This window comes from Streptopelia decaocto (genome assembly GCF_964273445.1).
Source record: "Streptopelia decaocto genome assembly, chromosome: 1".
In the NCBI taxonomy this organism is placed as follows: Eukaryota; Metazoa; Chordata; class Aves; order Columbiformes; family Columbidae; genus Streptopelia; species Streptopelia decaocto.
In genome coordinates this window covers 148,966,154-148,983,120 of record NC_138663.1, presented here as the reverse complement: position 1 = coordinate 148,983,120, position 16,967 = coordinate 148,966,154, and the positions used below count along the sequence as shown (strand labels likewise).

Genomic DNA, 16,967 nt, shown 5'->3' with positions numbered 1-16,967 from the left:
TCCTTCTACGCAGATATCAGGTTGACTTCCAGATTGATTGGAATTTTTAAAGGTTGCAATACTTAAACCACAGTCATGTGATGCATGAAACTGATCTCCTTAACCTAAAGAAGTCTGACACAAGCCTGGGTTTGACTATTACCTTTCTTTAAGGTTCCTTGAGAGGGACAAGCCAAAGTTACCATTTAAGAAAAAATAAAATGAAAGGCCAAGCATAGCATACGACTTCCTGGTAAATCTTATTTCTTGCCCCTCTTGCTTCTCAGACTATTTAGACCTTGGGAAACTGGTGGGAAAGAACTGTCTCGCATTGTAAAATACCAAAGCACTGAAAGATGGCAATAGGTCATAAAAGGGAAAAGACCTTGTTTTGTTGCTCAGATAGGACAAGCAATGTGGAGTCTCAAGCCTGGAGAACAGGAAGGCAAATACTAAAATACTATATAAAATGGAAATGGCTGAGCTGGCTCCACTCCTTCAGATAACACGAGTGAACATTTAACTACAATGTACAAAACAAAAATGCTTACTATGAACGCATGTAAGGAAATCTGGACTTCTTGTATATGGCGACCCATATTTCTGAATGCAAGCTGAAGAACAGAAAATGAAATTGTTGTTATTATAATGATGACATGGCAGCTGTTCAAAGCATGTAAAATCATACCTGCCCTGCTTATTCATTAAGCAAGGATTTGGACGCTGGATGCAAAAATCTATGCAATATTATAATCTCCCAGATGCCTTAAAATTCTTAAGATCATCAAAATTTTTTAGCTCTGAGTTACAAGTCATCTGAAGAGGGTGATCACTTTACCAGATTCTACTATGATTCTAAAAGCATGTTAGTAGCTACTCAAGTTTTACCTACTAAATCTTTTAAAAAATCTAAAAAGCACATGAAGTTTTCTAGAACTGTTGGCACTTGTGATCTTAAGTACTACATATTAAACAGAAACAGAAAATAATATGATGCCATGACTATGAGAGAGTCAACAGAGTAAGTCAGTGGATCAATCAATAAAGGCACTTTGATTTTTTTAATATGGAAATTTGTTAATATAATAGATAAGTTAATTAAGAAGGGGAAAAGGTAGAAGACTTCAAATTATTTACTCATGCTGCAAGCTACAGATAAAATGCAACACAAACATTTTAACATGCAGAAAACACACAGAGGATCTCTGTATGTAAGTCTACACATAAGTAAAAAACAAAATCGCATAAGGAACATACAGTCTCTCTTAAAAGTTAGAAATGTATGTTTACTGCAATCAGACTTCCATCACTTTCCTTAGCAGAGACTTCAGTTGTGACAAGTTCCAATGTTAGGCACCACATACCAGCACTATCACAAAGTGAAGTAAAAGTTGCAACTCACCCAAGTATTTCGGGTAAAAATATTCCTGTAGGAGGAAAAAAAAGGCAAAGTTTTATTGAATAATATTTGCTTCTATTGTCATACTATTTAAGAGCTGTTGTTAGTTTGGTGTTTTTGCACAGCAGTTTAACAAGGTCCAAACCCAAACATCCTAATTTCTTTTTATGAAGAAATACAAGCAGCACATGCATTTTGTCTTTTGAAAAGGAAAGAAGCATGAGCTCCAGTCTCAAGGTATTTTTTGACAACAGCTGACCTGGTAAGTGGCAGTGGCTGAGCGTGAAGCCACTTACCCACTATCCAAGAGGTAAAGGTGCTGGTGGTGGCATGAGGTAGGGGAAAGAAGAAGAATCTAGGGACAAAACCCCAGAGGGCAAGTACCAGAAACATTCAGTCACTCATTGTCTCCTCTGAGGCCCTCTGCTGATGCAGGACATGGGCAGCACTCTAACACCATAACCACTAAAACAAAAGTGTACAACTTGCCAGCACCCATTGCCACACCACCCACTCCATCCATCACGGAGACTGACCGCTCCAAGAAGGGCATGCTGAAAGTTTGCAAGTGGGGGGAAAATTGACTTTCATTGATGCAAAAGTGGATCACAGAAGGCATTCCCACTCTTCTCGAGGTACACAGCCAGGTGTTGCCTACTTCCTGTCAACAAAGTGTAGCCATACGGTGAGAACAGCAGTTTGCTGATGTGATGTGGATCTAACCTTGCATGTTAGAAAAATATTCAGCCTGGTGAGAACTTGCCATTCGCATGATTGCTGAGAAATGGCAGGAAAATGCAGCTGTGCTTCATGGAGGGGCAGGGGATTGGCCTAAGTGGATCATTAAACCACATTCTTAACAAAATACAAAACCTAATGGACAGGAAAAGGATTTCTTTCCAATTTCACTTCATACTGGATTTCATAATATATATGTCACTAGTTCAAGTGCTGTTAAAATTGTGATGGGGCACACAATGAGGGAAAACTTGTGGATTGTATCAGTGCTTAGCATTTTTGTTAAGCTAATTATGAAAGCATATGCATAGTATAATTCTCTTTCACACAAAATGAGGAACATTCATATATAATGCTGTATCTGCAGTGAGATAGGGGCAGTAAATATCCTGTATTCTACAAAATTAATTAATGTACAAGATTAGAAGCTATTTTTTCTCCTTTTATTACAGGTGTTTGGGTAAGCTCATGCATATATTCAGGCATGTACATACAACAGAGGCTGGCACACACCGTGATTCAATTTGACCTGGACTGTCTAACTCAATCAATTGGTTATATAAGCTAAAAGTTTTGCATTCCTGTCATTTACAAGGAAAATCAATCGCTTCTGGCAAATGTGCTCCAGTTACTGAAATGCACCATGTAAATATTCAGCATAAATCATGAGAGCAACAATAAAAAAGTAGAAGAAGTAGCTTACACCTTCTTTAGTTTTCAATTCTGACATAGGGGTAACAGGCTTGGCATCTTTTGGGGTTGAGCTTGTAACATCTCTTCAGGTTAACAAACTGAGTGAGGAACTCAGAACTCACTACGGTCCCCTCTCCCTCTTTGGTTTTTTTTTTTTTTTTAAGGTTTAGTTTTGGAAAAGACAAGTAAAAAAAAATACAGTCAAAATAAAAGCAAATCCAAACAGTCTAAGTATTCAAATGACTGCCCAGCTGTGCTATAACCACAAACTGAAGTTCAGCCAGCACTCGAGGAGAAAAGGATAGTGGCATGTGATGAAATATCCCAAACATTTGTTTTTATTATTTCCCCTTTATTCAATATTCATCACAAGAATGTGCAGATGTGTTTAACCACCAACAGGATAATCCAGACACTGGCAAGAACAATTTTTTCTGCACTCACAGGACAAGAAATAGAAGCTTTTATCCTCATGGCCACCAGCCTAATTGCTCCAAGTCAGTGACGGCGAAGGCATAAAACTTCATTTTCTCCTTGACCTCTGATTAATGAGTTGAGTGCTAGAAAAGTTTTATAGACTTTACGTTTGAATGAAAGATTACGGTAACTAGTTATTTTCATCACACAAATAACCTTCCAAATGCAAAACGACTGTATATTGATTCAATGCCAGTTGAGCAGCAGAAGAGTTAAACTCCAAGACACTCTACCACCACGAGCTTCACTTCACAAGACAGGTAACAGAGATAAGTGATTTAAGGAGGATTCTATTAATAGAAATTTAACCTTTATTTTCCTATCTTTGTCATTTGCTTAAGTTACATAAAACTACTTGCTGATCAGTAGAACTTCTCCAGGTCCACAGGACCTGCTGATAGTAACATTCTAAAATAAATTAACGTGATCACACGTTCTAACATTACTCATTCCTGTATTATTAACTTTTTGTTATTGTCTGTAATCAATTCTCCCATAACAGGCTTCTGGAAATACAATGACAATGTATTTCTATTCAACCAAATGATTAATCAAGAGTGAGACAAATGATCTTCCACCTTGAGAAAAGGAACTTGCTTACACTGCAAGTGGAAGTCCCTTTTCCAAAAACACCGAATGAGAAGTCTTCCCAGTTAAAAATTCAAGTTGTGCCTAACCTGCACAGAAAGAGAGCCAGATTTGCATTATTTCTTGTGTGAGCACTCAGCTCTACAATTCCTTTTCAGTCTTCTGTGCCATACTAAGTCTTAATGACACACAGATGTCAAGGAAGATGAAAGCCTTATACAGGATCAGGTCCCTGTTAAAAGTCTGAGACTCATCTTCCCTCCACCAGAAGTCTTCAACTCTATTTTTGGGATCTAACGAAAATTACAAGATAAATGTGTTGAGGCTTGCTAACAAAGAGTTAGCAAAGATTCTCTGTTGCTACTTTGCTGATTTCTCAGCTAGTCACCTTCAACTTCAGGCTCACCAAACATCTCACCATGCAGACAGCCACCCAGTATTCACAGGATCAAAATGCAGTTTTTTTAACTGTGACTAGTGTGGCATTAAAAGTCATCACAGAATTACAGTAAGTGTTAAATTTTCAGCTTGGACTCTAGTAAAAAAAAATAAATCAACATTTAAATGTTGTCATCTCTTCCCCTTTGGATTTGCATTCCTAATTACTGCTGAAAAGTAGGAGCAATGGGCTTCTTTAAATAAAAAGCTATAAACAAATACATGTTGGACATAAACATCCTCTGTCTAGGCTGCTGTACAGACACTGACCTTACAAAGCCTTCTAACTAATCTGCCCAGCAGTAATGTCCCCATGCATGCAAGAGGAAGACAACACCTTGCAGAAGCACCAGCCTTTACAAGAGACCAACCTTCACAAACGTAGTTTCAACAATTCCAACCTGTGTGTCTATTGCAACTAAGAAAACCTTATTGATTTCCACCCCTCCTTCTTGTGACCCAACACTTTCTGTCTGTCCGTTTCCCACATACCAACCGGTACAACTGGGATGCCAGAAGCCTCAATAGTTGAGGGCCTGGCACCAGCACACCCGCAGCCTACAGACCGACATGTAGGATGAGTTACACACCACATGTCCTATGCCACCAGTGGCACAGCTCAGCAGAGATCTCAGGTAAAGAGGGAGAAATAGGAGAGACTGGGAAGTGCCTCACATCTACAAGTCTCCACCCTTCCAGTGAAGTGAAAAGTATGGCACGAGGCCTGTCCCTCCAGGCAGGTCCTGGCTTGCTTACTTCACCTCAAGTTCAAGATACCTTTTCCGTGCTGTCCAGGAGACAGAGCTGTGCATTAACAAAGATTTAAGCTCTACAGCCCTCACCTCTTTCACACGAACACATGTACATGTTAGAAGCAAGTCTTTTGATGCATTAAACACCATTATCAGTTTCCGCAACAGTGGTGCAAGACCTAAGAGTGCATGCTTTTATTTCGGGGTAGAGTGCCATCAAATACTTTTTCATGGGGTTAAGAAGTTCTTCTCCCACCTACATCCAGAGCTATTCCTACCTTTATGCCACAGCCACTACAACACTTAGTATGGATATCTAAAAGGAAAAGAGAGCATGAATTTAAAAGTGTCCGTCCTCAAAAAAAAAAAAAAAAACAAAACCCAAACAATGCTCCCCCCAAAAATAAACCTGTAGAATGTTCATTTTTATATTTGTTTTTTCTTCCAAATGTGAATGGTTGCATTAAAATAGTTAAGTTTCTGTGGAGCTACCCCCACAATACCCTGCACGGAAAAAACTGAGAACAGCAACATGAATGTAAGAATTCATAGCAGGGCTGCAGAGTTGAAGGGGCAGAAGTACCTATGTCAGCTTCTCTGCCAAAAGAAACCTACAATGTGATTGGGGTCACCATCGATTTTCAACTCCATGGCCAAACTCTCCCTTAGTGGTAAAATCCAGAAGTTACTCAAGTCTTACTGCGTATGCATTAGTCCCGCTGCATTTTCAGAGAAGATGGAAGAACACCAAATCAGAACAGGCGTTAACATGAGTCACTGTGTAAAAATAGCCCTACTGAAAACATAACAATGACCCTGTCACCACCAGGAAAATGTTCTCACTGTTGCTTAAAGTAATTGGCAACACCGGAAACCTCAGCCAAAAGGGCCTGCCAACTGCTTCTGTTTGTTTTACTTGAGTACTAGGTCAGGTAAGCCAAATCAGCACTGAATCTAATCAAAATCATGTATGAGCCATAGTGGCAGCAGATAAGAGACGCAGTCTACAGCAGGACTGTTCGTGTTCCTGGGCAACTGGCTCTTGGTGGCCCTGCCCGAGCAGGGGTTGGACCTGATGCCCTCCAGAGATGCCCTCCAACCTCAGCCACCCTCTGATTCTGCGATTCTGTGACTGCAGCACTGCTAACACTGGAGGATCTCACAGACTTCTATTAGCAATTGTAATTTCTAAAAAGCACTTCTTTGTCACCTAGATACCTCTTACAGAGCAGTGACAACTCCCACATTACGCCCCTTTCTTATTTCCATATAATAGCTCTCCCTTTTCCTCTTTTCTTCAGGACTGAATGTTTGTCTTGTGCATGGCCTGACCTCCTTGTTTATAAATACACTTCATGTTTCCACACTGCAGACATACACTATCCTTGCAAAGAAATGGCCGCTACCAACCGTGATTTGACTTGTGTTTCCTTTTAAACCAACAATTGTTTAACTGTTAATAATCTCAGAATGCAAATCTCATTAATGCTCAAGAGCTCTCGGCATTTTTTTAACTCAGCCTGAGGCTTTTGATGCATAGCAAACCTCATGCTGAATGATTAAGCCTTCCTCTTGTACGAGGTAATTAAACAGTTCTACAATTTATAATTTTAAATATATAGAACTTACACTTGTAGATTTACACTCAAATCAGTGCTATGTTGCTTGAACAAGCTTTCCTTCTCTTTGTGAGGAAGACTACACTCAGCCAGGTTCGGTTGCTGCCTCTTTTGCTTTGGGGCAATGTGCATTCTACATGCAGGGGGCAAAGGGAACTTCCCTCCACAATTTGGCAAGTAAGGCTTTAGAGAAGCAAGTAGGTCATGTTATAATCCAAAAGCAGCCTTGAAGCCTCATCTCCTACCACCAGAGCTACTGTTGTTTAGGGTAGCTTTTAGATTTTGTCTCCATTTGCGAAGTATCCATTTCACCGCCTAGCTACTCTGCTGCACAATGACTATGACTGCCCCTTCCACTGAGTTGTTCATCTTTCCAAACAAGAAGCATTCAAGACCACCCTCCCTAGCATCAGCTGTTTCATAGAGACTAAGCATCTCTGCAGAATCCTGAAAACTGGAAACAAAAAACATCTATTGTTGTAGCTTCCCTCAGCCTCTTCTGAGAGGCAGGACTATTTCCCAACAGTATACTGAGCTGACACTTCAGCAAAAGACATTGCTCTGCAACGAGGAAAAAACTGCCGATGATTACAGTATACAATTACAGGGGGAAAAAAAAAAAAAGTAATGAAAGAAGAAAAAAAAGTTCCTGTATGTCACAACCAAGCAAAATACAGATACTGTACATTAGTGAAGCTGTAGGGGGCACAGAGACATGTTCTGTATGTGGCCTGAGGCAGGGTTAGATTGGACAGTAATGGTGTGAAATGGATGTAACTGGTGCCAAGGGTCAAATGTTCCAAGATAAAGAATTTGTAGAGTGATTCCAGTTAGTTAGTTGCATGTGCTGAAAGCTAGAAGTTATTCTTAATGCAATCCGGTCAGAAATGGCCTGAGGTGTCCTCCACTGCTTCAGGACTGAAAGGCTACTTTCCTTCCAGCTGTGTTAACGTGCAATTTGAAAAGAGGATCCCAATGTCTGTGCTGCTTGTTTGAATCCCTACTTGTTGCAATAGTTACAATATTTGTACAAGTGCTTAAACTAACACTCACTTAGAAACTCCAGTCAAATTAAACAAATGAGGATCTGACAAACACCTAGCCTAAGTAAAAAGTATCTCCCTTCAATATCCTATTGCATCATTACTTTGCAATTATTTAAGCTGTATTTAAAATAGAACAGATTATATATCACATCCAACACGATTTAAATGTCTGTGGTAACTCTTATAAGCTCTGTAACATTTTATCCGTTGAAGTGAAGAAATACTGTATTATTCCCCTTTCTGTAATCTAATGATATTGTTTCTTAGGATTTTGCTTACCCGCAGAGGTTGCAACCCACAGTAAAAGTCACGTTAATGCATTGCTGGATTTGGCCTCAGAGGGGACAGGCAAGCGAGAAACAGGGAAGCGACATCTAAGAAAACACCAGGCCCTTGTGACAGAATCTCATCGCATACTTCCCTGTTCATTATTTTAATAACTAAGTAACTTTTGCTTTTTTGTTCCTGTCCTAACTGTTCTCTGGAATTGAACTAGGACTCCCTGTTCCGTGAGTCGGTCAAATGGGGTAGCTCTCCAGATGCACATGATTTTGTACCATGCAAGCGTGACCCATTCTCCTTTTACCTCTTCATTTAAGCACATTTCAGTCCTGGCAGGTGTGGCAGAGTGAATACAACACCAGCACTTTCCCCACTTCCAGGGTATCCTACTTACTTTCCACCTTTGTTCTTCCTTTGGGTACCACTGCTGATGCTCAAAGCAACAGGAAGAAAACCCAAAATAATAAATCAGGAAACTTCCCCACAGACATGTGCACATGTGGAGAGCCCCTAGAACAGCAGGTCATAACACAGTGATGAAGAAACAGATATGGAAGGGAGACCTGCTGAAAAACTTCAATCAGATTCTCTAAGGCTTGATTATTCATTCCTTTCCTTGACGGTATGAGCTGTGATGACCCTTTCTGCTTCTCTCCTTGCACCTGGCCTTCCCATCCTAAACCTACGCTATCATTTGCAATGTGTTGATGCAACCCTTGGTGAAGCTGCGTGGAGACTGGGACCAGGGAACTAACTGATCCAGCTGCAAAATGATCTTTTTTTTTTCCTCCAGACTACTTTTCCTTAGATCAGTTCCTTAAATCGATGCATGCCATTGCACAAACTGCCATGCAGGCACAGCGTGAACAGAATAGGCAAGGGGATTGCTTACTCCAACTAGATCAGCTGAGCCCTCAAACACAAAACCAAAGCCTGAAAATGTGAGAGGAGAAGTAAATGGGAAGAATCCCTCCCCCAGCTTTCCACTGGTTCTGTTTCCAAATTGCCATGGTTTTAGCCATTTAGCACTTGCTGAATTACTTCACTGGGGACTGAATTATGAGATAATGAACATTTTTGCTCCTTCTTTAGTAACTCTCCTGCCCCAAAGCTTTCCCCTCTTCATACCCCAGCTCTGTGTCCCACAGTCTCTAGACCAGTTGTGCTGTCTGCAGCTCCCTTGCTGCGTCCATTCTCAGTTTCTTCTAAATCTCTGATGCTGATTCCATTCTTGTTCTTCATACTTACTGGAAAGTAATTGCTTGTAATTCATTAAGTTCACTTAGAGCTTGGAGCACACTTGAACCACAACTGCCAATTAATACAGATTCAATGCTTCTCTTACCTATTCTCCTGCAGCTGTTCTAACAAACTCTCTATTAATTCTCTGTAGGCTGCTCCTCTTTTTCTCTAATTTAAAAAGAAAATTCAATGACCCTTTAGCCACAGAACAGTTTTCTTCATATTCAATTTGCTTTTTTCTCCCTCTCACATATTTATTAAAACCTACTGTATTCCTCTAAAAAACTGACTTAATAACTTTACCTGCTTTTTTTCCATTATCTTCCTTCCTGACCCAAACCTGTATAATCCCCCTGCTTCAGTTTACCATTCCTTTTCTATCCTATCTTCAAATAGCCCCTCACTGTAATATTTGCCACTTCCATTTTCTCATGTTCCTTCCCTCCTGCTGCACAGGAGGTTTAGCATGTAGAACTTTCATGATGTGCTGTTTCATTATTTCCAGGTCTGCTCTGAACTTCTGAACTGAACTCACATAAGTGGAAACAGATCAAGATCAGGTAGGCATGAGTCCAGCAGAGTTGATGGAGCTGTGTCTGCTTCCACCAACAGCAAACTTTGCTCACCCTTCTCAATGACTTTTTATAAGCAGCATTTAGCTAATAAATGAATGTATGACCTAGCCTTCTAAGGCAGGCAAGAATATTTTTGTCACCCTCCTGCTACTGAACTCCACCACCATACATGCTGTGCCTGTACCACCAAGGAGATGCATCCTGCTCCACAGTCCCAATCTGCTTGCCTTTCAGATCAGTTAGACCCACTGGAGTTTGGTACAATTCTCTCCCATCCTGTGTTTACTTCATAAGAAAGTACAGGGAGAAGAAAGAAGGGAGAACACCTGGTGGATACCCAGATCTTATCCCAGGAGAGAGCAGGGATGCCATTGTGGCATGTATCTGGGCACTCAAACTTTTCTACTTCCTTCTTCTCCCTTCAAGCCATTCCTGGGCAAAAGTCTAAATCTCCCTGTGTCTCCTTTCTCAAAATCTATTAAGCAGGTACCACTGTACCCAGGAATCCATTCTTTGATATACTGAGTCCAAGGCTGAATCATCAGCACAGAGTCCTCCAGTAACTCTTTCCCTATCCTGGATGAATTCTGCACCAACAAGAAGAGATACAGAAATCTATACCAGCTATAAATTTAGCCCTTCCTCCACACTGCCAAAATGCCAGAACAAATTGGTATATTGAGAAGAATTTTCAGAGCAAATAAAAACAGAGTTGTGTCTGGATCTAGAAAGGAATATTCTATATCAGGATGATGACATCTGTATTTAAAGATGATATCAGTATTTTTCATGTCTAGACTACACAACATTCATTAAATTACTCAAAGAAATTTTACACTGCTTAACTCTCCCAGTAACTCTTCTTCTCTCCCCCCCTCACATGCCTTCATACTTTTCTGATTAGTATTTACACACTTGTATCTACCTTGTTATTCTTAGAAGACCTAAATATTGTCTGCCAAGCACTCCTCCTAAAAGATCAGAATAAAATTTGCATGAGTCTAGTCCCTGCATGCAGTTCATCTCTTATTGTGACCACGTCACGTAATGGAAGAGAGAAAAAAATAAAACCAATGAGCGAGCAACACTATGAAACACAACCAAACCGACCATTATCACACCCTATATATTGCTTCACTTGCATTTCGGCTTCTTGATAAACCCAGATTAGCAGAAAGGATGCTGACATTGCTTGATGTTTTGCTAGGATCGGTAATTTTCAAGACATGATTGCAAAAAGCCACAATAGGCCACTGCTGCCCTTACCATGAGTGGGAGACTGGACTAGCTGAGTGCACTGGAGACCTCTCCAGTCCCCTTCAGCCCCAGTTCCCCTGTGATTCTCTGCCAGTGTTTTGTGTAGCTGACCAGCCATAGACATTAATAGCGGTTTGGATGCACGTCCCTCAAAAAGCAGAACTTTTCATGTGCCTGCCTGTGAATCAGATGTTCGTTCCGCATGTATATGAGAACCAGCCGGCTCGCCAAGATACCCTATTGACGGACAAATCAATAAAAAGTAAACACAGATGGCCAGGCTGGCCTCTGTCGGTGTTTCTGGTGGGCCTAACTCCTTTCAAAGGATTCAGCATGACAATTTCAGTGGTGACCTGCAAGAAGACCAGTAGTTCTTCAGCAGCAACAACAGCAAGTAGGATGTGTTGTGACAGATGGTGTACTGATATACTATGGTACCAAGTGATAAGAGGCTGCATTCAAACACCGCTCCTCTGCCAAGCCTTTCAGAACAAAGAAACTCCACGCACAAGGACACTTTCTTTTTTCTGTATTTATTCTTTAGTGAAATCTAAAGTCTCCAAGAACACCAGCAGCTACACTCCCTTCTGCCCTTTGTTTTATGTTCTTGGATGACCACATTTTTAGAACAGGTCAACCAAATTCCAGAGCAGTTTATCAGTTGGTTAACAAGCTCAATACCTTGTCTGCATACCAAGGTCAAATATTTCTGCAGTACTGCTTTTTATAAGGCCTCATCAACATTTGAAATAAGATAACATTCTTATCTCTGTATCCAAGATATTTTGCAACTTCATCTCATCTATCACATCTAGCATGTCTTTTTAATAGATCACATTTAGAAATAGTCCTCATACCTCCCGTGAACATGTTTTCCATCCTTATTTTTTCCCACCATATTATCTTTTCATTTTTCTGTTTGGTACCTCTAGCATAAATGAAATTATAAAACAGAAACCATCCCAGAATTCTGCAGTAATATCTAAGGATGTTATAATGAGCTTAATGAAAAAGAGAGCCTGCAAGGCTCATTAACCTAGGCTCACACTTGTTTTTACCATGTATAGTCATACAAATGGCACAGACTGAGTTTTGTTCTTCTGCCTAAAAAAAACAAAACAATCTAAAAATGTTTCAATTTATCTTCCTTCCTCCAGTCTGTGCGATCTGATATTTATATTTTCCGTAACATAAAAGACAAAAGCTGCACTGGGCTGCAAATGAATGGCTATTTAGCCCCACCTAATGCACTATTCTTAGCAGTTGATTTAAGTAATCACACATGTGGCAACACCCACATTCAGGTTTCAAAAAGCGTGTATCTTCTGCTGACAGCTTGCAGATGTTGCTTTGGAAAGCTGACCACTGAAGCAATGGAAAACACAGAAAAAAGGGTGGTCTGGTATAGGTGAATGACATTTTGTTCCTGTTTACTGGACAGGTCAGTAAATATGAATGAAATGTCGTTCACCTATACCAGAGCACCCTTTTTGCTGTGCTTTCCATTGCTTCGGTAGGTATCTTTCTGTACAATGCTACTCTTGACTAGATGTTAGAACTGGCTGGATCAAGCTGTTTTTACCTGGGAAGCACCACATAAGCTACGCTACAGCCTTGCTTCATCTTACCTGAACTTCTGGAGCTGTCTGACTGAATGAATCAGTTAATGCAATTTCATATCACATCTCTTAGTCACAGGTCTGGAAATTAGGCCTTGAAATTCTCTTCACACAACCACAGGAGAGTTAGGAATGGCAAGGTTTGTAAGGAAGACTCATACATTTCATTAGATCATCCGATGGAGACGAAAGGGAAGAGAGACAACACATTTGCGCTCACATTGCAAGATTTTCTTGAGGTTGGAGAGAAGCGGCAAGCTATTAACTAATCTCGAACTAACGTTCAGTTGTCAAGGCTGCAAGACCATTGCTCCCGTGGGGCAGTAAACAGCCAAATGCCCACATCTGTGCTCATCTGGTGCTTTAAAGCACTAAACCTGAGAGATGCAACAGCACAGATCAGCAGTGCACTGGTGTGTTCCCCACGGCTTGCCTACTACGAGGTTAGCCATGGGACTCAGCATAGGGCAAAAAGTGCTGCAGCTCTTCTTTCTGCTATATGACCTACTTAGTTGATGTCTGTGACCAGATTAAGCAGACAGGCAAAAATTTCAGCCTTCCTAAACTACAAGGAATCATCAGCTGTCAACAGCAATCTGTACATTTCCCCAGTCAATAAAAAGTCCTCACTTTACCAGCACGGATCAGCTGCAGCCTGACAATATGCTGACGTGTAACTGGAGTTACTGGATTTCCTCAAACTGCCAGGCTGTTGTTTATCAACAGTTTTCATCTTTCCTGAGTCCAGTCTGTCTCAGCTAGCTTCCTTTTTCTGTCAGTCACCAGGACAGGACGTACAAGGCAGCACGAGAGAAATGAGAGCATGAAACGCTTCCATTACCTCAGGTGTGTATTAAGGAGATGTGAAAAGATCAAGTCAAATAAAAATGCAGATGAGGAAAATGCTCTGCCCATCAAATTCACAGATACTGCCAGAAGAGTAGTAACCTGTGCCTTACAAAGCACCAAAGGCTTCCAATGTACAGAGTGATAAGAGCCTGTATACATGACCTCTGCCACCATGCATTAGAATAGTGTTACTGAACAGCAGCTGCTGCCTTCATGTCACATATTGATTGCAAAATGGGTAGGAAGGGCCACAGATCACCCTGATAGGGGTTGGCACACCTGCTTCCCAGTCATATTGGAGCAAAGTAACAGCAAGGAGCTGGACATATTGCACTTAACAATCAAGTTCACAGCTCTTGGGAGGTTTGTGTCTGAGAAAAGGTAGGATCTTATGTCACTGCAGACCTAAAAGTATTATAAATTACAGTACTTCAGTGTAGAAGTGCATGTAAAATAAACCCATATAACCTTAGTGATATTTCTTCAGAGGTTTTCAGAACTAGAGACCTAGAAGAAGTAAAGAAAGAAATGTACCAAAAAAGTCAAAATCCTTTGCAATGACAGAAAGTTTGTGTTGTCCTACAAAACACACTCAAATTGAATGACTGGATCTTACAGAATTCATATTACACATGAAAAGGTCTTAAACCAAAATGATTTCACTATTTTCATTACAGTATAACTGTATATTTTTTTTCAATATACAAAATAAGTGCCAAATATTCTCGAAAACTCCTGACACATTTACACAGTCTACCATACTCTAAACTGATTTATCAATGCATTGCCTTTGGGTACTTTCTTGGACAGAAGCCTGTGATCCGAACTGGTGACCTTAGATCACCTTTTTTCCAGAATGCTACGAAATCCCATTTGGGATATTTTTCCTGCATTTGCTGCTATATAGGGTATATTTATACAGCACTTACAGTATTGTTACTCAATGCGAATACAGAAGTAATTGTGCCAGCCACTCTCAACACTTTATAATTATCCATATTCTGTATTAGCTCAGTTTTACAGAACAGAAGCAAACACTGCTGCAAGCAAATGGGATTACACGTAAGAGGTGTACCGTTAAATGCTGCCTGGGCAAACACTCAATCTTAAGCTCTAAATTAAAGATTGTCAGAAAGAAAAGCCAGTATTACAATGTTTTTGCCATACTTACTACTGCCTTGTGACAACAAGCTACCACACTGTATATCCAGTGCTGAGCCTGCTAATGAAGCACACATGTCAAGACTTGTCTGACTGAAACATAAAACATCCTGTCAGATGGGAGTCCCTCCCTTGCCTGTGGTGTGTGTGGCTCTGTGTACGCACACACACATATACTCTCTGTCCTATCTTTTGCCTAGAGCACCACACAATTAACAGGAACACGCTGTGTAATATTACACTTCAGTTTGAACACTGAGAAAATCCACTAAATGAATGCCAGATAATCTCTGCAATGAGAAAGGCCTATCCAAATTAACACAGAGAGGAGGTGTGAAGTAACTGGAAGGGTAAGCCAAGTTTAGTAAAGCAACACAACTGCATTCACACGCTGTCCAAAGTGAGAAGACTGAAGTGACAGTCAGCCTTGAGAAGACTGGAAATGTCAGCTCTGCATGCAGTGTGCAGGCTGTAACGGTGTGAATCCACGCTTGGTGTCACAAGTGCAGCTGTACCACCTTCCCATACATGGGCTCTCCTCCTGCAGTAGTGACAGGTCCTGAAGCTACCAATTCCAAAATGCTAACCAAGCTGAATATGGCCCAAAAGGATTGAAGTGTGTGACACACTTCTTCCAAGAAACCCCTATTTGACACGTGCCACAACATTAAGGGGATTTATAAATACAGCTGGGATGGGAGGGTGAAGGGAAGAGGGATGGTAAAGAGTCCAGACAGAGAAGCCATAGCATTATGTCACACCGGTCTTGCTTCATGGATTCACACCACGGGTGAACAGGACCCTCTGGCTCCTCAGGGACAGCAGCCGGGCCAGTGGGTGCCAGGCTGGGCTGCTCACTCTGACCATCCTCACCGAGGCATTTCTGATGGGTCAGCACCAACACAGCCCCCTGTGCAGGCTGAGTTCTAGCTACACCATGTGGCTTCAAGTCATTCACATAATGGTTCTGGTTCCTCCTCCTCCTCCCAACGGCTTCCCCAGCGGTGGTAGGCAGATGGCACCGAGCCCCAGATGGATGGAGCAAGGGCTGAAGAGCCAAAGCCAGACAACCCACCCGAATCTCTGTGGCAGCTCTGTGTCCTTACCGTCTCAGGGTCGTTCTCGAACACCTCCCGGGCCTCCTCCTTGCTGCAGTGCTCCTCCACACACTCCCTCTCCAGGTGCCCTTGCTTGGTCTCCTCGAAAATCTGGTAGGCTCGCCGCTGCCTCTGCCGAAGGAACTGGGCAGCCTGCGGGGCGGGCAGCAGCACGGCTGAGCCGGCGATCGCCGGGGGTGGCGGGGAGGAGGAGGAGGAAGAGGAGGCAGCGGTGAACAGCTGAGCCCTCCTGGCCGCCCCGCACACACACCCCGCACACCAAACCGCCCCGCCGGGGGTGACCAGGCGCCCTCCTTGCCCGGCGCCCCGCCCGCGGGTCGCGGCGGCCTCGGCGCGGCCCCTCACAGCGGTGACCCCGCCGCCGCTGCCGCCGCACCGGCATCCCCCGCTGCAGCCGCCGCCGCCTGCCCCACCGCAGCCCTGAAGCTGCGCATCCCCCCTCCCCACCGCAGCTCCCGCAGCTCCGCACCCCTCACTCACACGCACACAGGCGCGGGGCGCTGGGGGGGATGCTCGGCGGCGTGTGCGGGGGGGACGGACCCCCCCACTCCCCACGCCGCAGTACTCACTCTGCCAGGAGTCCGCCGCTAACAGGACGAGCAGCAGGGCGGCCCCGAGGGGCGCCGCGGGATGCGGCATGATGCGGCGGCGGCGGCTGGGGCCGGGCCGGGCGCTGGCGGAGCGGAGCGGGGCGGCGGCGGCGGCGCGGGCGGGGAGCGCGCTGCTACTGCGGGAGCGCGGCGGCGGGGAGCCCAGCGGGGGAGCCGGGCAGCCGCTCGCCCGTCCTACCCAATCGCTCGCCAAGTCACGGCCGAGCCGCCGCAGAGGGACACACCTCGGCGGCGGGGCAGCAGCCCGGCCCCGCGTACCTGCCCGGTTCGCTTGGGAAAGGCCGTGCCGAGCTGCGGGGGAGGGTTTACGGGGCGTCGGGCTGATGATGGGCGGACAGCAGGGCCCGGGGAGCTGATGGGAAGGCAGTTCCCTCACCTCCGGCTGGGCTGGGCTGGCGGGCACATCGCTTTAAGAGCTCTGGGGCTCAGCATTAGAGAGGAAGAAGCTGGCACCAAAGCCAGCCCAGTCTTGCCTTAAATTAGAAACTTGGCTTCTCCCATCCCCGATATATATAAGGAAGAGA

The 16,967-nt window shown here is 43.2% G+C and overlaps 1 protein-coding gene across 1 annotated transcript in view; it reads right to left on the bottom strand.

Moving 5' to 3' along the window:
- The window catches only part of GAS6 (growth arrest specific 6), a 42,859-nt gene extending 26,108 nt beyond the window's left edge, over nt 1-16,751 (bottom strand). Inside the window, exons 1-4 of the mRNA XM_082071267.1 lie at nt 16,402-16,751; nt 15,821-15,987; nt 1,382-1,406; nt 531-593 (exon numbers count right to left, since the gene is read on the bottom strand). Coding sequence (XP_081927393.1) covers nt 531-593; nt 1,382-1,406; nt 15,821-15,987; nt 16,402-16,471 — 325 coding nt within the window. The 5' untranslated portion in view covers nt 16,472-16,751. The remainder of the gene's footprint in view (nt 1-530; nt 594-1,381; nt 1,407-15,820; nt 15,988-16,401) is intronic.
- Nucleotides 16,752-16,967: the final 216 nt, after the last annotated feature.